General features: G+C 40.5%; 3 protein-coding genes across 5 annotated transcripts; all 3 read right to left on the bottom strand.

Annotated features, from left to right (window-relative positions):
• Positions 1-2,262: 2,262 nt before the first annotated feature.
• ppp4r3a (protein phosphatase 4 regulatory subunit 3A) lies at positions 2,263-14,671 on the bottom strand. 2 transcript variants are annotated; one of them, XM_022767794.1, is made up of 15 exons: positions 13,520-14,671; positions 13,233-13,288; positions 13,039-13,137; positions 12,290-12,907; positions 11,212-11,289; positions 10,992-11,108; positions 9,071-9,187; positions 8,723-8,854; positions 8,118-8,220; positions 7,851-8,009; positions 7,540-7,709; positions 6,442-6,584; positions 5,024-5,214; positions 4,019-4,230; positions 2,263-3,329 (listed from the first exon to the last, which is right to left on the bottom strand). In XM_022767794.1, the coding sequence occupies exons 1-15, from the start codon at positions 13,659-13,661 to the stop codon at positions 3,207-3,209; spliced, it is 2,460 nt and encodes an 819-aa protein (XP_022623515.1). In that variant the 5' UTR covers positions 13,662-14,671; the 3' UTR covers positions 2,263-3,206. The 2 variants fall into 2 exon arrangements, with proteins under 2 accessions (XP_022623515.1, XP_022623523.1); XM_022767802.1 differs by having other exon boundaries at positions 6,442-6,581.
• Positions 14,672-14,979: 308 nt separating this feature from the next.
• LOC111240436 (enhancer of rudimentary homolog) lies at positions 14,980-17,334 on the bottom strand. The gene is made up of 4 exons (XM_022770449.1): positions 17,203-17,334; positions 16,671-16,758; positions 15,841-15,961; positions 14,980-15,736 (listed from the first exon to the last, which is right to left on the bottom strand). Exons 1-4 carry the CDS (start codon positions 17,203-17,205, stop codon positions 15,634-15,636), a joined length of 315 nt encoding a protein of 104 aa, XP_022626170.1. The 5' UTR covers positions 17,206-17,334; the 3' UTR covers positions 14,980-15,633.
• A 544-nt stretch (positions 17,335-17,878) lies between these two features.
• On the bottom strand, positions 17,879-23,004 carry LOC111240390 (papilin-like). 2 transcript variants are annotated; one of them, XM_022770387.1, is made up of 13 exons: positions 22,749-23,004; positions 22,431-22,513; positions 21,930-22,039; positions 21,556-21,616; positions 21,327-21,429; positions 20,910-21,040; positions 20,383-20,700; positions 19,946-20,122; positions 19,702-19,852; positions 19,541-19,621; positions 18,910-19,066; positions 18,674-18,752; positions 17,879-18,523 (listed from the first exon to the last, which is right to left on the bottom strand). In XM_022770387.1, exons 2-13 carry the CDS (start codon positions 22,485-22,487, stop codon positions 18,239-18,241), a joined length of 1,710 nt encoding a protein of 569 aa, XP_022626108.1. In that variant the 5' UTR covers positions 22,488-22,513; positions 22,749-23,004; the 3' UTR covers positions 17,879-18,238. The 2 variants fall into 2 exon arrangements, with proteins under 2 accessions (XP_022626108.1, XP_022626109.1); XM_022770388.1 differs by having other exon boundaries at positions 22,431-22,510.
• Between the last annotated feature and the right edge of the window lie 2,453 nt (positions 23,005-25,457).

Below are 25,457 nucleotides of genomic sequence, written 5' to 3'. Positions count from 1 at the left end.
TATTTGAGACAAAATGGGAAACAATTTAGTTGTTCATGTTGCAGGAAACTGTACACAATTATTTTTTTAATGCAACCTAAAAATAGATTGTCCCCCACCAGACCAGATTTAATCAAGTTACTACTGATCAAAACCACTCAGTGTTGTCAGAGTAGAGTCTGTGAGATACTTTGAGGTGTGTCTCTCTAACTCAAAGTGTTGGAGGAGGATGGCGGCAGGATAATTCCTAGTTTCACTCTTGATTCCAATGTGTAATTATGGTTGTTTCTGATGAAAGTATGCATACAACTTAGCCCCAACACAGTATAATGTGATATGCAGTGCATCCTCATATGCTGCCATTTGAATGTTAGTATTTGTATAGATATCTACTGATGTGATCAATCCAGAGGAAGTTGATATCTGGCAGACTGGATGCCTATGGAGCCAAGCCAATCAAGAGAGCTGTCAAAGAGGCTTTTCATCAGCCCTGCAGGAAGCTGGACAGAAGTGTCCCCGATGGGGACTCTTCAGCCTGGCAGACATACAGGCGGGCAGAGCTGGGTGAGCGCCTTGGCACTGGAAGTGGAGCCGGCATTCTGGTGGAGCAGTGGCTGGCACCAGCAGCAGGCTGGCCTCTCCAGTGGCAAAGAGGGAGATCACTCACACACACACACACACACACACTCACTCTCTCTCTCTCTCTCTCTGCCACACTCCTGCTGAGGAGCAAACGGAGGCTGGCAGGGAGGGCTGCTCTTGAAAAGCTGCCGTTGTCTGGAGATGGCTTTCATGTGAATGGGAGCCTTAATAGGCGTTGTGTGACGGCTCTCGGTGCACGCTGAGCACCGAGTGATCCTCTTCTGTTGGGTTTTAATTAATAAGCAATGTTTGAAGGCCACAATGCACTTGGAGGGACAACACAGTGACTCCTTGGTGGCCTTGATGCTGTTTGTTTTTGAGTCGTACTCAAACTCCCACTGAGGTGACCACATAAGCTGGGAGGTGCTGACATTTTTCATAAACTATTTTCCCTCATTGTAAAAAAAACACTTTTAGATCTACTAGAGTAGTGCGGCTCAGTTATGATACTGGAGTATAGAATGGTAAAGGTATGTCAACTCTTCCTTTTCTCAAACTGAATAACTAATGTCACTGGATAAAAATCATCCTATGCATACGTATAAACTTGTTACCAAATATATCTTTAACTGAGCTCACTTTGAAGAATTGTTTTTCCTAAAGTTTTGGTTAAATATGCAATCTGATCATTATATTTGATTTTATAGAGATGGTGTCATTTGCGGCACCTATTCTTAGCACTTTATGCCAAAGAAAGTGTCAAGCCAAGATGATCAGTCTGCCTACAAACTACCCACTGATCAAAGAATAGCTTTCTGCTTTTGCTTGAGAAGAACAAAAATAACAAGAGTACTGCAAGGACATCAGCAAACCAGAACTATAGGCAACAGATGCCTCAAATGTTAACAAAATATTTTCAGTGTTCACCTAGGATGTGCTCAAATGATACCAATTTACCATAAAAATAAAGGAAAGATGATGTGACAAATGAGGACAGGCAATGCTCTTTGCTTAATAATTTTTTTATGGACTAAGGGTGCCACCTGGTGGATTGTAAGGCAACTGAGAGCCACCCACAAATTAAATGCTAAAATCTGCTGTTTTGAAATATAATGAATGACATTCCCTTGACCCTTGAAAGAAATTCAAATGAGGTAGAAATTCAAATGAGGTAGGCATGAAATAAACCACAAAACATGAGTAAAGAAATGTGTTTCCTAGAAATAGAAATGGATTTGACCATAAACTTTTTAGCTCACAAACCAGCAAGCCACGTCTTCATAAAACTACTTGTTTGTGGAATAAACTGACATTATTCCAACCTCCACAGGGAAATATTCAAAAAAGTAAAAAGAAATTGTATTAACTACTCAAACATTTACCATTTGGTGATGGAATTACAGGCTGTTCTTGAGTGTTCACAGTATGACATTTTGTGTCCTTATCGTTGGTGGAACCATGCTGAATCCAACAGCATTGTCTGTATGACTTGGATAAAGTCAACTTTTTGTGTTGCAAAAGAAACCCCAACTACTCAATAAAAGTGAGATGCAGCAAGGAGACACTTGAGTTATCAGGACAAAGGGTAGTAGGACACCTTACAGCAAAGATCATTTTAATGGTCCCAAATATTCTGAACAACTAAGTGTACACTCATGTAAAAGGAAAAAAATGAGAAGATATGACAAAATTCATCACATCTAGAATTCCACTCAATCTTTAATCAAGACGGGATTACAAATTCTCCAAAAAATCTGCAGTTTCAAAGGGCAAAAAGGGTAAAACTAGCTCACCTACTGAGGTCTTTAAAAACCTGTTCAAGTGTGACTGAAAACGTCCTGAACATTTAAAGGCAGGTCTTTTTTGTTGTCATTTACAAAAAACAGGAGAAAGATTGAGACAAATAGAGAAAAAAAAAGAAAATAATGAAGAAACTGCTGGCTTTTTTCTCGTCAGAGAAAGAACATCCGCTGAGGAACGACGACACTGATGACATCATCAAACGACAACAAGGACAGCTCTTTGCCACATGCTGCCTCCCGTCTGGTCCTATATACTAACTTAAAAAAAGGGGACAAAAAGCAACAGACAAAGAGAGGGAGAAAGAGCAGAGGAGAAAAGAAGTAGAAAGGATTCTGAGGCGGGGATAGGGTGCGAGTTGTGGTTCTGGGTCTGAATTGGCCGACCCATCTGGGCCGCTGTGATGTCCTTCCCTGAGTGGGGGGCGGGGGGCAGTGGGTTATGGTCCGAGCCTGCAAGCTCTCTGGGATTTCAGTCTGCTTGTACATGTTTTTGTATGTGGTCTTTTCCTCCAGTTGCTAAATTACCAAACTCCAACTTGTTTCATACCATCCGAGTCCGCTGAAGATCTCGAGTGCGATCTTTCCCCCCCAACTTTCACTCGTCTGTTCCACATTTCAGACGTTTTCCACTACTGGTCTCCTGATTGGCACTTGTATGAACGAGTCTGGGCTAGTCTGAGGAGGCTTTGAATGTGTTCACAGTCTACTCCTCTTGGGCCACCCACTGACAAGAGAGCGGTGGCTTTCATTCATTCAATTTGTTTACAAGTTTGATCATTCCTGTGTTAAGTCTAAGCACTGAAACTGTCTGAGCAGAGCACAAACTGAGACAGTGATGCTTCTTTAGGAGCTCAGTTTGGACTTCTTCGAAGGTGGCAGAGGATCCTCTTTACTCTCCCCATCTTCCTCCTCTTCTTCCTCCTCGTCATCATCATCAGGATAGTCCACCAGTCCCACTAAACCTCCCTGAAGAAGACAAGACACATAATAAATCCAGTCATCCTGGTCAATTAGTCACCTGAAAAAACTGAAACCAGGGATAATACTTTAGGTCTGGCTGGCTAGGATGTGCAAGATGCAAATGTAAATAACCCATCAGTACTGTTATGTTTTAAAGATTAGCTTCAATGTCTCTTCATAACTCAATTCATCTCTCCAGAATCAATTCTGGGAACATTTTCAAAATCCAAAAAATCTTGATAGTGCTAAACCAACTGTCCCAAACTTTATTTAGTCTCATTTCTCTTATTGTTCCCATTATATGTTAGTTTTCCCACCTTTTGAGCACAGTGATGTTGCTATCTTTTGTAAATGCACTTGAACTGTAAACCACTTGGCTTTCTTCATGTGTCATTTTAAGTGTCTCTCCCTCGATTTTCCCTTGTTTAAATAAGGCTAATAAGTACAAAATCAATGAAAGTGACCATTCTCTCTAATACACAACAAGCACTGTGGGAAATGTGTGAAAATTGACAGCCAATGTGTGAAGTTCATAGTTAAAGCTCATGTTTCACATAAGTAGTGTTGGAAACAGAAAAGACATTGTACAAAATCATTTTTGTCTTTTGCCTCTTCATGAACAGCATAGTAACACTACAGATGAGTGAATTTTCTTCACAGACCTACACCTTTACAATAAATATGCTGACATGTACCTTTGTGGTTACAGTTGTGGTGGAGGGTGAGCTACGTGCCCCTGAGCCCGGAGACCCTGGTGATCCCGGAGAACCTGGGTTCAATGAGGCAGATGATGGGGGGCTGGATATACTGGTTTTAGTAGAGCCAGAAAAGGAGAGTTTGAAGCTGGGGTTCTGTCTGCCTGACAAGCTGGACTTCCCCAGTACTTCTTTGTCGTCTGTATCTTTCACTGAGGGTAGAGAGGCATAGGTGGACAGGAAATGGTCATTCTCCCCAATTTAAGCTCCTTACCATTTCTAGAGTGAACAAAGTGTATCTTCTGTAACCACAACACGCTTTTACAAGACAGATTACTTTATTGTTTGTGTTTAGCCCAACAAGAGCTAACTGTATTTCAAGCAAAACGCTTAAACTATTTTGAGTCTAACCTGCATATAACAATCGTTTCTGAGTGACTCAGTATGTTTACGTATAGCCATATTGAATCAAGCCAATACATGCTTGTCTAAAATGCAGACAAATGTCTAAAGTACCTGGGCTTATGCAAGCACCTTTCATGTAAACATGGGAGGAAAGTCCACTGTACAGAAAACTGCAAAGACCATTGCACTAGTAATTTGTCAAGACTGCACCTAAAGCAGCACTAACAAAGAACTTTGAGGAAATCTAATCACAACAGGATCAAAGTTGTTTTTCTTACATATCTGCCGTTTTGCCTGGAATGTGACAAAATTGATTTTGTATCCTATAAGTTTTCCCAATGGAATCACAATGCAAACATAAAACAGCACAGAAAACAACTCTTCTAGTATTCTCTTCTCAGATCTTTTCAATTTCCACACCAAGAGTCTCCACACCAAATTGGGAGTTGTTATTTTACCAGCCATTTACCATCATTGTTATTACAAAAAGACAAATACTGTTCTCCAATAACTACAGTAACTACAATATGTGATTCTCTCCAACCAGTTTCACCCCAAAATATTTACAAAGAATGGAAAGCACTACGTTCCAATACATACACTTCTTTCTCTCCATGAACTTGCTTATAGGTTCCATGAGGTCTTCCTCGTTCTTCATCTTGTCAGATGGAGGAACCACTGCCTCACCGTCCTCAAGGTCATCCTCATCTGTGTTGAACCACATCTCTTCTTCATCCTCCAGTGTCCGTGCGTCACGACGGAAGCGGTGGTTCCTCAGGATGGAGCGCATGCTGCAGGGCATAATGCACACTTAGTAGTTAAAATTTAAAATACACATAGATATTCATAAATTACATACCTAATTTTAAACCAGCTTTCTCTTTGCACTTCAGAAGTTGAGTGACAACTCCAAACTCATACCACTTCATTCAGTAATGACCAGTCAATTCTGTCAACATGTCTCCCATCAAATATGACAATTTAGGCAATCTCTTAACACATCTCCATTTAACAATTTCCACTCATGCTGCACAGTATATTTCTGTAGAAAAAATAAACTGGCTTTTACTTATAGTGGTGCATTACCAGTGTATTGGGAAAACTTATTCTAACAATATAGTTTGTAATATAATGTAATACTAAGCAACTTTTGTTTCAGTCAAGTCATTTGGCCTTTGTAAAATAATCTTGTGTTTTACATCATTTACACATCGAGTCTGATCTCACTATTGCCCTATGTACCGTGACCAAACAGAGAGGTTCAATATGATACATCTGTGGATATTTTAACAGTAAACCACAAGCATGAAATGCTTAAGTGATCAACCAAAAAACTGGTACAACTTTGAACTGTGTTTGTATAAAAAGGTGCTAAACGATAAAGATGAACTTGACCTATTCCTGAGAATTGCAGGGGAAGAAAATAAAAATGAAAATAAAAAATCAGGGGGAAAATGACATTTAAAAAAGGAAACACCTGTTGGTGTTGGTAGGTATGCTTGGTTGAAGTTGGGCCAACATAATAACGATCTTATGTGATGCACTCTGCTCACTTTCACTTTCTGATTTCACTGTGCACTTCAGGCAGAGTCATAGATAAGTGAGAGATACATTGCTCACTCCAAGCAGTAACTGGTCACAAATCTCATTGTGTTTAGCTGAGAACCCTGTAGCACAACATTTGGTCTTTGTACAGTCAATGCAAGGCAGGTGTACAGGCTAAATTTTTAAAAAATGATACAAGGAAATACACCCTACCTAAAACACAGTATGCACTTACTGTTTGAAAAAAATGACACTGTGCCAGAAGACAGTTGCCTCTCAAATAATGAAGAGAAAAAACATTATATTGCCAATTCAACAGCTTATCGATGTGACTTCTCTAAATGGGATGTCACATTTACTTTTTTACTTCCATTTATCGGAAGAGACACACCCAAACCCAGGATTGCCTCACTCATTAAATCGTCAGTGACAGTGTAATAGTAATAGTAGTATTGCAGCTTTGGTTTTCTCACCTATCCAGTTTGGGGTTGTCTTGCCTCTCTCGCTGCTGTTCATACCGCAGTTTTAGGCCCTTGAACGTCTGGACATAGTCCACATCTTCCAGAGCCTTCCAGTAGTTTTCTACTATATGAGCTGTGAGAGACTTCACATCCTCCTGGGAGCAATGGGAGGAGAGAGAAAGAGAAGTATAGAGAAACAGCAGGACAGGAGAATGAGAGAAAAGTATGGGAAGGGAAGGTGGCGAGCAGTTTAGAGTTTAGGGCAGAAGAGGAATGAAGCGTGGAGAAAATGAGCAAGCGAGAGAGACAGAGAGGAGAGATCAAACCAAACAAGTTAAAAAGAATCAATAAAAATGTTGCATGTTCCACAAGTTTCTTTGGGGATGTGGTTTGATAAACTGCCTAATAATTATTTTTTTGTTTGTTAAAATCAGATCAAAAAACAGCATAAAAAAACTAAATATATTTTCAGATCAATTCACATTTATAATCAGTGTAACTTTGATCAAATATATAATAGTATGTACTGGTCCAATCACTTGCCAAAGTAAAAACATCAACAGACAACTGAATGAGAGGAATGAACATGTATTCTGTCAACTGACATAGACACTGTCTCTGGGTGAAATCAATAAATCAGAATATACACTGCAGTGGGTCATACAATATCTTTGACACTGTAAGACATGACTGACTTTTAAAAGGTTTTATGTTGCACCAGTATGACAAGAAAATCCACAAAATAAAACAACAATGGCAGAATTGATGAATTATGTTCCTCCAACTTGCTACACCAAGCCAAGAAGGCATACGGAGGCTAGAGTGTTATGGTGAACTGTAAGCTTCTGTGGCTCTGTGGTTTAAGTGTCGATAACAATAAACAATGTTTCCATCCAGATACCTTTATATGTGAAACATTTTCTATAATAGTTTTCTTGATCTATTCAAATTAAAAAGAGGGCACACTAGCCATGTTAATAGTTACAAAATTTGAACAAAACAACTGTTGTGGAGAAAGTGAAAATTTGTTGTTATAAGTTAATGTTCAAGAATAGAATCAAACGTGACATGACAGCAAATAAGAGGCAGCCAGATTTAGGCAATACTCACCACACGGACATATTCAAACATCTCAATGATGGCTGAGTTCATGAGATTGTAGCGTGAGCCGTTGTTGAGGAAGGCCTTAATGACGGGCTCAAAGAGGAAGTTTCTCATGATGTAGCGATTGTAGAATTCATCCTTCAGACCAATGATCCTCCGCATGAAGCGCAGCGCACCTGGGCATACAGACATACAGATCAATATTGTGCTCCTTAATTTATGTTACAAACACAGTTTCAAAAATTAATGATGCAAAATCTGTCTGAACTGGCAGGTACTAAGAGCTGAATATCTAATTATGGTTATATGGGACTCACATAGTGCCAGGAACGCATGCTGAGAGGCAGTGAGCACCAGTACCCTCCTGAGAATGTCCTTGTTGATGATATAGTTCTTGATGTGATAGGTGTGGTGCTCAACACAAAATGTCAGCAGCTCCAAAATCAAGGCCAACAACTGGGATGTTTGAAAATCATCTAAATGAAGAAGGAAGGTAGTAAGGAATACAACAAACCTGTTGACAAAATTACATTTAAAAAAAACCCAGCACACATGTACCCACACACCACGCAGCTATTCAATACCTTTGCTAGGCTTTTCCTCTGTGGTGTTGGCCAGCAGTGGAGCTGAGAGGACGTGCATACAGTGCTTGTAGAAGAAGCTCAGGAACTCTGTCTTTTCTGTTTTCTGGGGGAAAAAAAAAAAAAAGAACAAACACATATGTGCTGAATAACACGACTTTGATATGTACTGTAATGAATGCTTTCACAGCTCCCAATGCTTACAAACAATGGCGCAGATCTCCAGCCTAACCTGTTACATTTCTGGCACTGGTACTACTTTTCAGTGCTAGAGAGTAACTGGATTAGCAGAAAAATCCAGAATTCCAGTATCTGTATCTGACTACTGCTCCCAAGCTCTTGGCTACAGAATGATGAGCTCAGTTCCTTGTCTTCACTCTTGCATCTTTAATAATGAAAGTATAGGCTGATACAAGAGTTTCTGCTTGAAACCATTTTAATAGGATCCACTCCTCACAAAAAAAATAAATAAATAAAAAAAAATCCAGCATTCAAAAGTGCTTCTGGACAAGTTGGATCTACAGTAAGAATCACATACTCTGCTCGGGCTTGCTGTAACATCATTGTCAGTCTAAACTGATGTATGTAGGAGTACCATACAAACTCACATTTGCAGTAGCCAGCATGTTCTCTGGGTCCACCAGTGTCCGTAGCAGGCCCATCAGCTGCACTGCCCCCCCTAGTTCTGGGTCTGTATCACAGATCATGTGTTCTATGATCAGGTTGATCAGGAGGATGTCCTGGTAGGGCAACAACTAATCATTAGTAACCGAACACCTTTTTATATCCACCTGTATCATAGATGCATGTCATGCTGTCATAATTCAATACAGAAATACTGGATGAGTGGAAACATTGTGCTAAATTAGGAATAAGTTTGAAGTTATTTTGTAACTGAATAACAGCAAATCTTCACAAAATGCCAGAGAAGTTGCCTGACTGACTTTGTTACTTACATCATCATTCTGCTGAGACTCCTGCATGACAAACTCTCGTACCATGGAGGGGTTGTACTCCACCAGATAAGAGAAGATATCTGTGGCTGCCCCACGCACCTGAACGTCATCCATTCCCTGTTCCATGAACATACATTATATTTGTCAGTGGACTGTAAATTTCCCCTTCGGGATCAATAAATTCATGTCTTAAAAACAAAATGGAAACAAAAGTGATAGTCATAAAAAGGACCCTGCAGCGGTTTGTTTCACTTTCACTGATTATTTTTTTCCTTTCCCCTCTGTTTACTTCTAAGAGTGTGTGTCCACAGGAAGGAGGGAGGAACTGAGTATTACCCCTCAAAAATGTCTGTATGTACAAAGGTGTACATGTTATATGTAACAAGTACTCACGATCTGAGTTTTTCTTCTACATTTGTTTAGATGTTTTGCAAATGTTATGAACTGCTAGGTTAGGTTTTTCACAAAATTTAACCAAACAGGACTGTGTGTTTTACTGCAGGGTATAAAAAAATAGCACAACAAGTTGTATACTCAAAGGCTGGCTAGATACAAGGAAACCTACTAGTTAATTTTGTCCGGGAAAAAGTGTATTTTGCTTCTGCAGTCACTGGTGTGTAAAAGCAAAGTAACAGTCAACTAACATGAAAAACAGCGGCCAAAGATGTCAAGACAAAAACTGTTCAAGATGCATATTGTGACAGTTACAATATCCTTGAAGTGTTTGGGTGTTTTAATAAATTGTTGTTGCTGTTGTTATGAGAGGCACCAAATTCAGTTCTTTAGATCAGCACTGAATCAGCTGTAAATCAAGTCAACCCTCTTTGTGTTCACCATGTGACACAATCTGCCCATACTGAATGAATGAAAAAGCATCCCCTCTTTTCGTTTTGTGAACACCCCACCACACGCACACACCACATTACAGCCTACCTATTATTTTTTTTATTTTTCACATCTGTAGAGATTGGGGATGTCTGCAATAACAACAATCTAGTTAGATTAACATCCCATCACTGATTAGGAATGACCCACCTCTGAATCTATATATGAGTCAGGATCTCAGTGTAGCCATGAGCTGACCTTAGAGCATACTCTCCTGATAGACATTACAACCAGATATGATTAGATGCACCCGTTTTTTTAACTGTCTGACAAAACTTGGGAGGAGAACTCAGCTGTAATATAAACCAAATCCAGCAGATGCTCCTTTCTACATTTTTCTTTACCAAATAATACCATGACACCCTGATGCATCCTCCCTGATGATTGCTTTTTATACTTGTTTGTAATCTACAATGTATGCTCAATACATGACAAGCCCCCAAGTTTAACCATATACACACAAATCAACTACACAGTTTGTTTTGTTGCAGTACAAGTTTGTTTGACTCAAGAAAAAAAATGCTGTGTCATGGTCCAAAATGGGAAGCTAATATATAGAGCAAGTCTGGAAATATCCTTAAACCAGAGACTAAAACTTTTTAATGTCATTCACTTGAACAAGAGTTTTGCTGCACAAAAAAAAATGCAAATCATAAAACTGTGTCTTCAGTCACAACACAGAACAATATAGTACCACAGGGAGTCTGATTCTGCTTTCTCAACACAGTGTGTTTGTGTTGTGCCCAATTCCTGGCAACAGAATAGCTTGTACTGAATAGATGCACAATTTTAACAATATATTGCCAACACCTTAATATCATTCACATCATTCACTGATGGTCTTGGCTTGTTTCTGTTTTGCTTCATATTGTTTGTTTGGGAGTATGTCACTTAACTTCAACTTTCAATTTATCAAGGCACATTCCATGATCCTAGCGCAAAAAGCTTACAACACCAAGAGCCAAATTCATGGTATATCTAGGCAAACTCACCCAACAAACTTCATTGCAATGTATGTTAAGGCAGCTCCACTCACCAGTATGACCTCTAGTGCAGGTAAAATGCCCATGTTTGACAATGTCTTGAAGAAGGCGTCTCTGTTTTGAGGTTGTAACGTTTGTGAGAATGCACAGAACTCCTTCAGGAAGTTCACCTATAAGACAGAAACAAATTCAATTCAAACTCCATGAAACAAGGGACAATTGGAAAAAAGAGCAAACTGACAAATAACAATCTGTGATGAAGGTCTGGCATACCAGTTCGTGTCTTTTGTCGTCATCAGTAGCCTCATCTGTTAGCTGTGCAAAGAGGTCTGTCAGGAACTTCTCATCGTCCTGACATCAAAAGGAAAGGGGAGATGAGAAGGAATGAGTATCACAGAGACAGTCAAAAAATCAGGATGTAAAATAAAAAAACCAAACCTGACCGCCACAGTGTGTAACTGCCAATTGTGCACTTGACCAGATCTATTATAACAAAGTAGTTGGAGAACTGATACAGATACAAATAACCAGGAAACAAAATAGCACAATATCACCATATTTACAAATAACTGATTTTAAATGGTGTTATAGTGTGATATAATTGGTCATTATATACAACTTTTCAGAATTAAATTCACAATCAGAAATTAAGCACATACATTTTATTTACAGTTATTTTGAGCTACTGCTGTTTACATTAACAAAAAATCTGCTGTATATAAAAAGTTTGATGGATTATGTTTATTAGAAACTTTACACTGAATACTGAGTTTCATTCTGTGATATCTGCAATCCAGTATATCAAGTGCTACTTTAAATGAATAAAACACTTTGTTAAATTTGGCTTGACAAAACTATCTCTTGGTAAGCAAGGAAGAAATAGTCTGCAACAGTGGTGTTTGACTTCACAACTTCTCATGGCACAGTGTACCAGAGTCAACAGCGTGCCAGTTTCAGTTTTCCTCTAGCGCAGCATAACTGATTTACACAACACTTCCCCATCTCTATGGAGACAGCCATACATAAACACTGCTGAGTTGACACAGTACAAAAACACAAAGGTCACATGACCATAAAAGACTAGCAGACAAACTCAGACTGGGTAAAGCACAATCAGCCAAAAATAAAACCTTTGTACAATCCTACAATTACTGTAATTTCCAGTTCTCACTGCATAAACACTGTTTATGCATTTCAATGTTATGACAGGGTCGTCTGTTTGTAAAGCTTGTTTGTCATAAAAATTTGTAATACTTGCTTTTGCTTTGAGTAAAAAACTTTTAAGTGAAAGTGTGGTGCATTCACACTTATTTAAAAAAAAAAAAAAAAGGGAAACATCTGTCCATCTCACCTGTAGCATGCCCACAATCTCCACCTTGTTGAAGAAGATGAAGGAGTGCAGGGTGGACAGCATGTTTTCCTCAAAAACAGAGGGCGTGGGCAGCACCATGTCCTGAATATACTGCACCCGATATGTCTGGTGTATTTTCTGACGCAGTTCAGGATCAGAGATGGGGATCACCTCCTTAAAGCGGGCTGTCTTAGTGAGAAACTCACGATGCCGCCGTGGCTGCGGGAGTGCTGGGTCAAACTCCAGACAACCAATGACATCCATGATGCACTCATCAGAGAACATAACCTCAAAGAGTGCAGTACGATTGAGTAGGAAGATGCCTTTAATGATTTCGTACAGGTGGTGCAGTCCCTCTCGGTTCTCCAAATCCTCACACACACGGAACAGTTCCAGGAGCTTGCGAATGTAGCCCTCATTCTCTACAGCTAGTGCCAGTTTCTCACGCCGCAGTGGCGATGGGAGTGAGGAGGCCACCAGCTCAGCCAGGTCCTCCAAGCGGTTCAGTTCACATGGTGGTAACTCCAGACCTGGTGACGACATGTCATCAAAGCGTTCCTCCTCAGACTCGTCCACCACATCCTGGGTGATGTCCACTGATGGATCCTTCCCCTGCACCTTAACAATGAAATAAACATGAGTGACAGAGGATGTAACTAGCTACAGAAAAACCCAAACACATATAATATTAAATGCATATGCAGACGGAGGAGACAAACACACACACCCACAAAGAAAAGTGCAGTTACCTGGCATATTTTCTCCCAGATTTCATCACAGCCAGCCTTCTCTTGGAAGCTCAGCGCCAGATCATAATTTTCAGCCTCTGACCATACTATCAATGTATCCTTTTCAAAACAAAAACAAAACCAATTTACAATCAATACACAGAGAGGGAAATCTATATTCTATATGAGTATGCGCCAATATGCTATGTACTGACCTGCTGTTTCTGGTAGGCTGTGTTTGGGTTGATTTTTGACTCAAGCAGTAAGGAACCTGTCAAGTTAAAAACGAAGGTAGCCCATAAGTGTTGTAAAATGACTTAAATGAGGAAGCTAGGTTAGAATATTCCCTGTATACACGATTGATTCCAGCTGATTAAAATTAATCCGTGTGGAAGGTATTGTTGACATCATAACCAAAGAGCAGCTATAACAGTAGTCAGTACACTATAAGTAATCTCGTAATTGTCATGTGCCTTCCTCTTGCCTTAGACGGTTCACTTACCATCGCTCTCTGCTCGCACCAGTAGAGACGTGCCTCTCAATCGCTCCACATAGGCAGAAGAGACGTGCCCAGTCCCACGGTCATCCCACTGTCTATCCTCATTGAGGGTATAGACTTTGACTCGTCGACGAGTGTCCGTCATCCTGGCAGGTGGATGTAACCGGTTTCCCCCTCCCGGACCTTCTTGGCTTTTACAGGGTGTCTGCTTCACCTTGTAACGCCACAACTTCAGTTCACTTTTTACACCTCTTCACCTCTACAATGCGGTACTGACTTTACTTGTGTCAGGGGTCAACCAGGCTAACACTTCTTTGAAGCACCTTAAAACTGGAATACCTGGACGAGAACCCAGGAAGAGACCCCGATCAATTTTGCAGTTACAACTACAATATCTGATTATATTGACGAGCTGCCTTAAAACTTATCTTGCTAGGGTTATAGGCAACGCGCCACACAAAATCAGCTTACAGACCATTGTAGCAAGCTAACGACAGACTAATTTACAGTGCGGAGGGCATTGACGTTAGCTAAGTTTTAATCGACAAAACAAGAGCTGACAGACGTTACAAACTCCTAACATACAGTTGAGTGGGGAGTATTCAGAATAAGCCCCACTGTTACGACCAATGGCTCCCACAACACCCTGCCTGTTTATTAGTACAGTCTGTACGCTTGCGGGCAACGTTAGCCAGTTACGTTAGCTAGCAAACCTAACGAGTTGACTAGTTCGCTAGTACGCTAGCTACCTACGTTCCACATATTCAATGTTAAACAACCCTTTGAAGCAAAATGTCCAGACCTGTGCACCGATAACATTATTTCACACCTGCGGACCAAAGACACCGTGTATACCCTGAACCAATGTTTCTAATTGTGTCTGAATAATACGCCAGCTAGCTAGCGTTAGCCGCTATTTCTGCCCCAAGTGTTCCGCCATGTTCTGGCTCGGGGCCGCGGAGAGACCACTCTCTCCATACTGGTATTCATGCATCCCAAAAATTATGCAACCCAACAAACTGTAGTCGTATAATTACTTCAACGTTACGCTTCACATTATAATGCTATTTGCCATTCATTCCCGACGTCTTGCTCAGATAATTGCTAACTACCCCCCCGCGAGTATTCAGCCATCTTGGGTCCCTTCAGAATCAGTACGGGGTTTCCAGCACAGCAACAACAGGGCAGCCCGCCACATTTAAAGAGACAGTAACATAACAATTGTAAGGAGCAGAAATGGCTCGTCCTGCAACACCCAGCATTAACTCTGTCTGATAAATATTATACTTACCATCCAGCCACTGTGCATCATATTCACCCGGTAGTCCGACCATTTGACACATGTAGATCCAAATGATGATCCTTGTTGACAAGCAATTTTTTACCATGAGACTCTGACTCTTAACAGGAAAATGTTTCCCCCCTTGTATGAAAGGTTATATATTCAAGAGTGGAGGCTAGTCAGAAAACAGTTTATTTTGTTTAAATCAAAGAAAACAACAGGGATAGAAGAAATCAGATGCTATGCAAAACGATAACAGCATTTTACATCATGATAGGCTATAGTAACGATAATAATAATAACAGATGAAATATGAAAATCTACCAGAATCAGTTAAATTAATAGGAAAGTCAGTATGCAGATATTTATTCAGTCAAAAATAAATCACCTGCATTCAAAATCCACAACATGTTTGAATCCAACTGCCCAGTAAAGGTATAAAAAAAACATGTCATATAACTTTTAGGGAAAGCACACTACTAAAAATTTGACAAACAAAAACTGTTTGCATCTGGCCTGTAGGGAACTTTTCCAAGCATGGATCCCTCTCCATCAATAAGTTAGTCCTTGCAGCCATGAATCCCTCTCTCCTTGTGATGTAACAAACATATGCATGCTGCAGGGCATGACTCCATTTCAATATGAAGCACATAATGTCTGACTTTACCCCATTTTACAAACCCTCTCCTTTCCCAATGTATAGTATAATGTGAAAACCCACCCCTCAAACTGACAATGTTGTCCATATACACAGATCTATACGATGCTGTGGAAATGTAGTGCAGTGTAAACTCTTTCCAGGTGTGTGTAGCAGGACAACCTGTCATGGATGCCTTTACTTTGTTGCCTGCTGAGCCTGACGCCGCAGCAGGACATATATCTTCTCTTTGATCCAGTCTTTGTTGTATGGTTGGTATGTCTGGGTGTCAGCTCTGTACCTGTTAAAAAATTAAAATGATACTTTTACTGGAAGTGACCAACACACCCACCGCAAGGATGGTTTTCAATCAAATAACTGGTTCACCAGCCAGATCATACTTACACAAGACAGCTAAGATCAGCCAAGTCATCAATAAAGTCAAACAACTGACTAATGTCATAAGTGATGGAGGGACTGTTTGGATTCATCCTCTTCAGATGCTCTTCATACATTTTGCAAACACCTGGAAGAGATGTGCAGAATATGCTGAACAGAAGCAAAACTATTTCCAGTGTGCATCAAAAGAAAATAGCTAAAACGTTACAAATAAAAAATATATAATTTAGTGTATATTGCTTCAGTCACACCAATGTAACAAGGTTCATTGGGGAACACTACAGGTTTCACTAAAAGGGAGAGATACAGGAGAAACAACACAGGATTAATAAAGAGACAACTTGACAATTAAATGTTTTAAGCATAAAAAAGTGTCCAGTGGTACTCTGTAGATCAGACTAGCATTCAGTTGAAATATCATAGGATCAATTCCAGTTCATGCACATATATACATTTAGTGTTATGTCATGTCTTTCTACAGTATACTTACCATTCAACAACTAAGAAGTTACAAAATAAATGTAAAACTTCTTACACTTGTAATTCTTTTACACAACTGCATTAAATTGCATTTATATTGGCACTCACATCCCAAACTGTAAACAGTCCGAAGCATATTTTATGAGGGAAAAATAAGGTGCTGAATGAGCTTACACTCATTGATGACAGAAAAGCATAACTATGCTTACAGTGAAAACGGGAATATTGTTCAATTTAAAAAAATATGTGCCAATAATGAAATATGGTTTTAGTCTACATTCATTACGCCACATGTAATGACAAAACAGCACTTTGACTTATTAATGAATAGTACTTTAAAACGGCTGCAGACTCACCTTCCATACATTCATTCACTGACTCATAGTCAGCATACGTGCGGCCCTCAGGTCTCTTGGTCGGTTGGACAAGCAAAATTGTGTGCGACTGTAAAGATGATTGATAGTATTTAATAAATACAAAATACGAAGTTCTTTTTGTCACATTAAATACCTGAGTGATGCCGTCGATGTGACGTGACACAACAAGCACTCCTATAACCTTCTCCCCAGAGATTTTCAACCAGGAGGTAAACGCTGGTTATTTAGCAACAGAACACTCACTGTGAAGTTAATGTAGTGGCTTATCTTTCATAAAAGACCCCACATGCTTCATCCATATGTGGGTTTAGCATGCAGAGATGAGTTAATGAAGACCTTAGGTTGAAACTGTCTTTATACCAACAGAGCAAGTGGGACAGAATACATGTTTGACAGAGTAGTAAACGTTAGCCTCGAAGCTTGTTAGCTTAGCTGTGATGGCTTAACAAGAGCTATTGTGAATAATATTGGGAGTTTTTTCCTCTTTAAACGTAAAAACAAACAAGCTTACCATGTTTGTGCTGACTGTAGACACTGTTATACTTATTGGGGATGCAAAACTGCAAATAAAAGCGTTATTTATTGCTTCTCAACCCCCCCGTGCGATGTAGCTGTTTGAGCAAAAATATTCAGGGGAAATTAAAAAAATCTTTTTCCGGTTGCAAAGTGAAGTGCCTTCAAAATAAAGGCTTTGTTTCAAAATAAATGTCTGGCATTAAAACTGCAAGATCAGTCATTTGTAATGTGTCTGGAAACATTTTGTTCGTGGACGAAAAAGTATCTACATCCTTTACTTTAGTAAAAGTAGCAATCCCATAAAGTAAAAATACTAGTAGTAAAAGTAAAAGTCTTGCAAATCCATAACATCATTCACTTGCACAAGTAAAAATAAACTGCTTATTAGCAAAATAAGTATCAAATGTGACAGTATTTATTATGCACTGTAAAAGAAGAAAAGAGAATCCCCTAGTATCACCTCAACCCTGTATTTAGGCCTAACGATAGTACTTTAGTAAATGTAGTTAATTACATCACATCACTGTGTATAATGTATTTATTTATTGTAAACTGAACAGTACTTTAATAAAGAGTTAAATCCAAATAAAGTGCCATTTTGGAAACATTGTAAGATAAGATGGAGACACAGATAAACCACACCATTTTTTCAAGGTTATTGGAGAGCTGAAGATTTATTGATTGGGTTTATGATTTAATTTGAATAATCACATTGACATACATTTATTTTAGTGCTGAACCATGAGGCAAAAAACACAAATGAATATAGTTAGTGTCACAAACAAAATGCCAAGGATCAAAAAGATAATAAAAATCAGAATCTAGAGCATTGATTATTTATATGTTATAATGTGAGGCTATCTAGATCATTTGTAATGTAAATGTAAATGTTTAAATGAAATGTGGGATGTTTTACAGTACATGTTTGTGTCTGTCTTCATATATGTAAATATACACTACATGTGTGATTAGCTTCATAGTGAGGGCATCCTGGTTATCCTGTGTACTGGAGGTATTAGTGGTGTGCAAGGTTATGCCCTTGCCCTTAGAGCACCCCTGGGTGGCCCTCTCCTTTGGGTCCCTCCGCGAGGTGCAGGTGGGGGCTCCCTCACCATACCCCCACACTCTCTCTGGCATGCCTCCAGGGACACAAAGTTATTGCCATTGCCCTGGCAGCTTCCATACCAGAATTCGGTACATTTACTGGTGCCCGAGTCATAGTAGAACCGGACCTTCCAGGTATCACAGGGGCCCTCATCACGAGGCAGGGAGCACACATTACCAGCAGATGGAGTTACAGGGGGTGGTGGGCGCTCCTGAGAAAGGAGAAGAGAAAGCAACTGTTAGGATATCATCCAGGATACTGTAGCTGGTAAATGTATTAACTCTACAAGCCAAATGATAGCATTATTTAACAGCTTTATTAAGTTTATTGAAACAAATTCAGGAACACATGTGATTCTTACCGCAGTCGTCTGGTATTCAGGACATCCAGCTCTTCCAAATCCTCGAGCTGGAGTCACCCCATCCAAACAACAGCCAAACCTAAAGAAGAGCGATATTATTTTTATTCACGGTGTAAACACAAATTGAGCAATTCATTTTTGTCGTATATTAAGCTAAGATATTCCTTTATTAGTCCCACAGTGGGGAAATTTCCAATATATTGATTACAAGGATGGGACCCAGGAGGCAGCACTACCTGGTGCGAACACAGTCCTCTTGGAAGCAGCCCTCATTCCTGGGTCCAGTGGCAGAGGTATGGCCATCAGGACAGCAGCCATAAAATGACTGTGCACATTGAGGGCCAACCACAGGAGGGTAGGGCTCGTGGTGAATGTTTGTCTGTGGTCTGGAAGCTAAAGCGAGTAAACACAGACACAGACGTGAACAAACATACTGCTACTGTACAGGCCATGCACGGACATATATGTTTAGCCTTTTGATTTGTAGGATTATATTTGGTAGCAGTTAAATTTGTCTGGATCATTTATTTTTGAATTTAAATATGGTTTAGTGAGGTAGTATAGAAACAGTTTGGGCTTTGTGTTTGTGAATGAGAAACATGAAATAAATGAGGACGCAGTGCAGTCATGATCCAGACAGAAACCTTAACAACATGTGGTAAAGGCAGGTTTACTTTATTACCTGAGAAGTCATTCATTCAAAAATAATTGGTTTTGGTGATAACTAAGCTCAAATAACGGGTTGCACATTCTTTTTTTCTTTTTTTTCTTTTTTTTTTGCACATCTTCTGCTTTGGCTACACATATACGCATATAAAACAACTGAAGAAAGAGAATAACATTACAGTCTCCTCATGTTCCATGTACCTGAAGGCTCTCCTGGAACATGGGGCACAAATCCTCTCATGGTGCTTTCATGTGCCCTTGGATCCTGTACACTTGGGACCACTGAAGAGAAAGTGCATTGATTAAATACAAACAAGGATAAACAGTCAAACTTGTGTATAACTGCATCAGATTTGGCTTACTTTGAGCTCCAGGACATGGCTGTGAGTTGCACGCCTCCACAGTGACAGGCCTGCTTGCTAGTCCACACCGGGCCTCGGGGTAGGGGTTCAAATCTGTATCAAAACAGCTAACCCTCCTCTCCCTCACACCCCCACCACAGCTTCTAGTGCACTGCAGACATGAGAAAAAAGAGGCAGAGCAATAATGAAAGAGGCTTTTTAAGTTTTCTTTGCAGTACAGAATACTTTTTTTTTTTATTCTTACCAGTCCGTAGTCAGTCACATGCCAGGTGATGTGTGCGTGACAGGCAGGCCTGCGGCAGACCTGGACGGAAGGAGGTCGTGCCAGTCCGCTACAGGCCTGGTCAGCCAGATGTTCACCTCCTGGTCCAACACAGATCACCTCCCTCGTCTGCTGGCCTTCCCCACAGGTCACTGAACACTGACATCATATACAACAACATATTCAAATCATCATACAGTAGATAAACACGGAGACAGTTAGTAGCCTTTATTCCATATCAGTTGTTGTTGTGAACAGAAAAAGTCTTTCCACCACACTCACTCTTGGATGTTGTAAAATACAGTAAAAGTGTACAATGATAGGGACTCTTTGTTGTGTTTTGCAATGTTCTATAAAGGTTAAATGTACTAGTCTATTTTTCCTAAATCATTAACCTCCTCCCCTTGCGAGATACGAACCACACTGAAGCTTGATACACTGTACTCCGCAGCACATGGATGCATGTTGCAAGCCTGCTGACTCTGCGGCCTCTGCAGACGCTGGGTAATGCAGTTAGACTCTTCCACCACACGGGGGTTCATCGGGTCCTGAACCCAGCACTCCACGCTGCGAAACTGCATGCCTCCATTGCAGGTGGCTGAGCAAGCGCCGTACACACCAGTTTTGTAGATGTACGTAAGCGTCTCCCTCGGGTGAGGAGCCACAACAACAGGAGCAGCAGAGTGCACAGAGTTAGTGTCGTCATCCAAACCCACGAACTCTCCATGGGTCAGTATCTGAAAAGAGACAAATTGCTGTGATGTCTGATTTACAAGAAAACACATTTAAACAAATCGACTCAAACTATCCAAGTGTGGAGGTGATGGTCTTGAGAATAGATGAGTGGGCTTTACATTGATATACAATGAATCAAATCAATAATTCCTGACATTCTATAACTATATCATTCTCAAGGTTAACTGCAGAATCTCAGTGTTGCTCTCACCCTGCAGACACCATCCACACAGATATCAGTGCGGCCCACATAGCATGGTGTCCCATCTACCACTGCAGGTCTGTGTCGATAGAAGAAGTTCTGTCCTCTTGGGACACAGTTCAGCTCACATGGATTGGTTGCTAGAATTTTAAAGATACAGTAATCACACATTTATTTTCGAGTGTGTAGTTTGTCCTGCTCAGAACCAAATGTGCCAGGGTTTCCTGTATAGGTTACTGTTGTGCAATAGAGTGTCAGAAAAAGAAGACAACCACTGTAATGTCACTCTCTATTTGTTTCCATCATTTCAATTGAACCTTTTTGTAATTTGTAATCCAAAGAAAAATCACTAAAAGTTATTAATTAGTAAGCATTACTTCACCAAGATTCAGATAATGTGATTGGACAGTATAATAGGTCTTATACCTCCATAATAAGGCACCCATGAGTGACGTTTGCTCTGAAAGTCCATTCTGTCAAACCGGGAGCACTGCTCCTCCCTGAAGTCCCTGGATCCGACCGGACATTCCTACAGCAACACAAAAAGTTGGATTATTGGTATATCTTTAGGACACATTTGTGCGGGTTGTGCAGGGTTGATGTTATGTTATGTATATTGTTATTTATATTAAAAAAAAAGTTTAAAGATGATTACATGTGTATTACAGGTTCGGAAGGCCTTAGATGATCCCAAGCAGTTATGTCCTCCATCTGTCCTGCAAGAGACAGAAAAGACAAACATCTCACACTCTTGATAAATGCACTTGGCTTCATTGGTCATGTCTAAAACATTTAAATGCTCATGATCATGTGCTTATAAAATTATCTAAAATAAAGTTGTAACCAAAAATAAAAAGGCAATGCAAGATAGAGAGAAAGTGAGAGATTAAAAAAAAAAAAGATGATTTAAAACAATAATTACTGTGCTACTTTCCCCCGCATCAAATCCTAAAATCTTTAATCTTGAAAGAAATCTTTAATCGATGAGTCTATCATCCCATTATAACACCCTGCGACTCCATGTCCTACCTTGAAGTGATACATTTTCTGGTTCTCATGGCCACTCCTGTGCCACAGGTGCGACTGCAGGGCCCATAGGCTCCAAACTCTCCCCAGTAGTCATGGGTTGGCTGTGTCAGCTGAAAAAAATCCCCCCAAAAAACCAATAAAACTCCTACTGGCTCTGCCGCTGGAACACATAGTGCTCTCACACACCATATCATAGCCCACCGCCAACCACTAACACACACTAAGAGCATGCTAGAGACACCAAAATAGAAGCTGGAACATTTAACCACAAACCATCCCCTCCATGTTGCATAATGTGTGTGTGTAAACCTGCTCTGTATCATATAAACAGCATCACTGCTGGCACATGTGTTAGAAATTAAACATTTGGGGATTTTTTTTTCACTGTTGAGATTTTGGACATACTGTACTTAGCGTTCTATGCGATTTGCATCTGTATTAAAAATACTGACATTTACATGCAAAGGGTGCAATATTATTAATATTAAAAGTGAGACTCACAGTGAAGGCAGGTACAGCCAGCAGCTGTAGGAGACCCAGTATTTGCAGGATGTTCATGTTCCCCAGAAGCCACTGCAGAACTACTGATAAGGATAGCAACTAAATAGCTGAACTCTCTGAGCAAGTACTTCAACTTAATATGAATGTGTGTGTAATTTGTCCGTTAATACATGTATGTGTATTATGATACATCAAATTAAATTCCTTGTTACCACTGGTGATTTCTTCGTTAATGTTTAATACATGCATTAAATGTGCAAAGTGTGGATAATTGAAACATGCCAATAACAAATCTGATCAAATACTATTTTTTCTTACCTTCTCGTAGTGAATTCCCAGCTGGTCGACCAGCAGCTCAGAGTGACATGCACCTCAACAGTGAAGGTAGGCACTGACACCCAGCTTTCTATCTTCTCACCCTCTCTGCTCTCCAACACCACAGCCCATATAGTGTCAGGTTTCAACCACCCAGAGATGCACAGGAGCTTTTTTTTTCCAAAAGATTTAGACTTCTCTTCTTTTTTTTTCCTTTTTTTTTTTGACAATGAATATAAGCTGTTATTTCGTCTGTGGGACAGAGTGTTCCCAGTTAAGACCCTCGGGCCATGAGACTATTTTGTTTTAGTAGTTTGAAGTCAATTCTTTCTATTTTTTTGCGCTTATGTAAAAAATGTATTTAAGTAATCATTGTATGGTATACCACAATAAAAGGAAGAAGGAGAAGAAGAGGATGTTTGAGCACACATAATTTAATGGTTTCATGTATGAATTTTAAAGATGAAAGCAATAATATTCATATAAGTCATTACATAAGAAAAAAGTAAAATGTGATCTAGGGTAAAAGATTGATTGATTTTTCTTCACGTTGCTGGCCACCGATGGTCCCTTTTGCACGTCTCACAACCACTAAGTACAGACCAGTAAGTCACAGCAGAAGTGCTGATGGGAGGTAAACATCGCCCTAAGGCTCTATATTTAGTTTTATTTTAGAGAGAAACCACAGTGGACCATGACTGAATGGGAAGAGATTATGGAAGATGTACAACTGGAAACCAGTGGAGAGCAAAACCCTCCTGTGTCAGAGTTTCAGAAAGCGGAAGGAGCCATGCGGCCTGATGAGAGTGAATACTTCAGTCTTATCCTTGAACAAAAAATATGCCTGAGAGAGAGAAAAAAATAACTATGATACGCGTGTGTGTTAGTTCAGGAAAAAAAAATCTGATGACAGCAGAAGTGATAGTAAATCATATGTTGACACGCAGCACAGGTTGAACCTCTGTACGGTCTTGTCATCGCCTGCATTAAAGAGAGCAGCACGTGGTAATCTAGCATGAAAGCAATGCAACAAATTCTACCGTTGTTAAGCTCATAATGTTCCAGGTGCTGTTGTATTACAGGACTAAGCATAGTGATACAGAGTAATGTATTTTAAGTTTTTTTTAGTGACTGTGTCTGACAGATATAGACCTAAAAATTACAATTTGCACAACAACAAGTTTATATAATGCCATTCAAGAGTCTCATTGAAATATTGTTTCAAAGCCATGAAAACCTCTGCATAACACTCCACCTCCAAACCCAACCCATCCAAATTTTCACTCACTCACACATCCCAGACCAAAAACCACTCCCCTCAGAAAAAAAAGTCACTTTCTCTCCCTCAAAGCTGCCGACTCAGTTTCTGTGTTTGCTTCTCCTTGGCTTCAAAGGCACTCTTGGTGCTGAATAGGTCGTCCACTGAATCTATGATCTCCTGCATTTCTCGGGACAGCTCAGAGTAGCTCTCCTTCAGGTCGTCCTGCTGCTGCCTCAGGTCCACCGCCGCACGCATCAACTCGGTGGCCTGGTGGCTACAGTGGCTCCGCAGCTGCTCCACGTCCGACAGCAGCACTTCCATGCTCTTCATCAGCTGCTCTAGGCGGTCGGCAGTTACCTCAAACTCGGAGGTGTCCACCCTCAGAGACTCGAAGCTGTCCGGCACCTGGGCCTCACTGTCGTCTGGGACCTGGGTCTTGCTGTTGTCTGGCACCTGGGTCTCGCTGTTGTCCGGGACCTGGGTCTCGCTGTTGTCTGGCACCTGGGTCTTGCTGTTGTCCGGGACCTGGGTCTCACTGTTGTCCGGGACCTGGGCTTCGCTGCTGTCTGGGCCCTGGGCCGCGCTGTTGTCTGGGACCTGGGTCTCAGACTCTGAGTCTGCCTTTGGGTCTGTCTCCATCCTCCTGCTGTAACAGCTCTCTGCCACCTGATACTCAAGTCAGACTTCAATAAAACAGATATCTGGAAGAAAAAGGAATCATTGAGCTGCAGCCAGTGATTGTAAAAGGTTAAAGGGTAGAGAGAATTCAAATATTTTCAGAAAAAAGCTGAGCGATGTCAAAGATGCAGAGCTGCTCCAATGCCTTTTCTCAGCTGGTAAGGAGTTTAAGCTCCTTGCAGGGGGTGAAAAATGCACTTCTGACTAATCTTCTCCGCTTGTGCACGTGTGTGTAGTGTGTGGGTCTGTGTGTAGGTAGGTATATGTGTATGTGCCCAGGTGTCCTTTCACTGACGTGTTCTCCCATAATCCACTTAGAGCAGCTAACCTGAGCAGCACCCTCCCCAGTCCAGACCATTGCTGGCTCGGCTGAGCGGCAGGCGGGACATCAGATTACGTGGTTCTTCCCTCCTCCCAAACCTTTTCACTGTCTGAGCAGAGAGATTAACCCTGTCCTGGTGAAGTCATCTGTGGGTGGCCTTGACACTCACATGCACACACTCATACTGTATGCATAATACTGTCTCCTATTCTCTCTCTCTGTCTCTCTCTCTCTCTCTCTGCCTTTTAATCTCCATTTTCTTCAGGTGTTGCTGGGAGAGTGTGTGTGTGTGTGTGTGTGTGTGTGTGTGTGTGTGTGTGTGTGTGTGTGTGTGTGTGTGTGTGTGTGTATGTAATTGTGCTATTGCTTGCTCTGTGTATTGTGTTTTGTGTTGAGGACCCCCTTGAAAACGAATTCCAATAAACATGATCATTCACAAACCTAAGTACAG

This window comes from Seriola dumerili, unplaced genomic scaffold (genome assembly GCF_002260705.1).
Source record: "Seriola dumerili isolate Sdu_G_001 unplaced genomic scaffold, Sdu_1.0 BDQW01000025.1, whole genome shotgun sequence".
Classification (NCBI taxonomy): Eukaryota; Metazoa; Chordata; class Actinopteri; order Carangiformes; family Carangidae; genus Seriola; species Seriola dumerili.
Note: the sequence above shows the minus strand (reverse complement) of the source record. Positions and strands in the feature narration are given on the sequence as shown.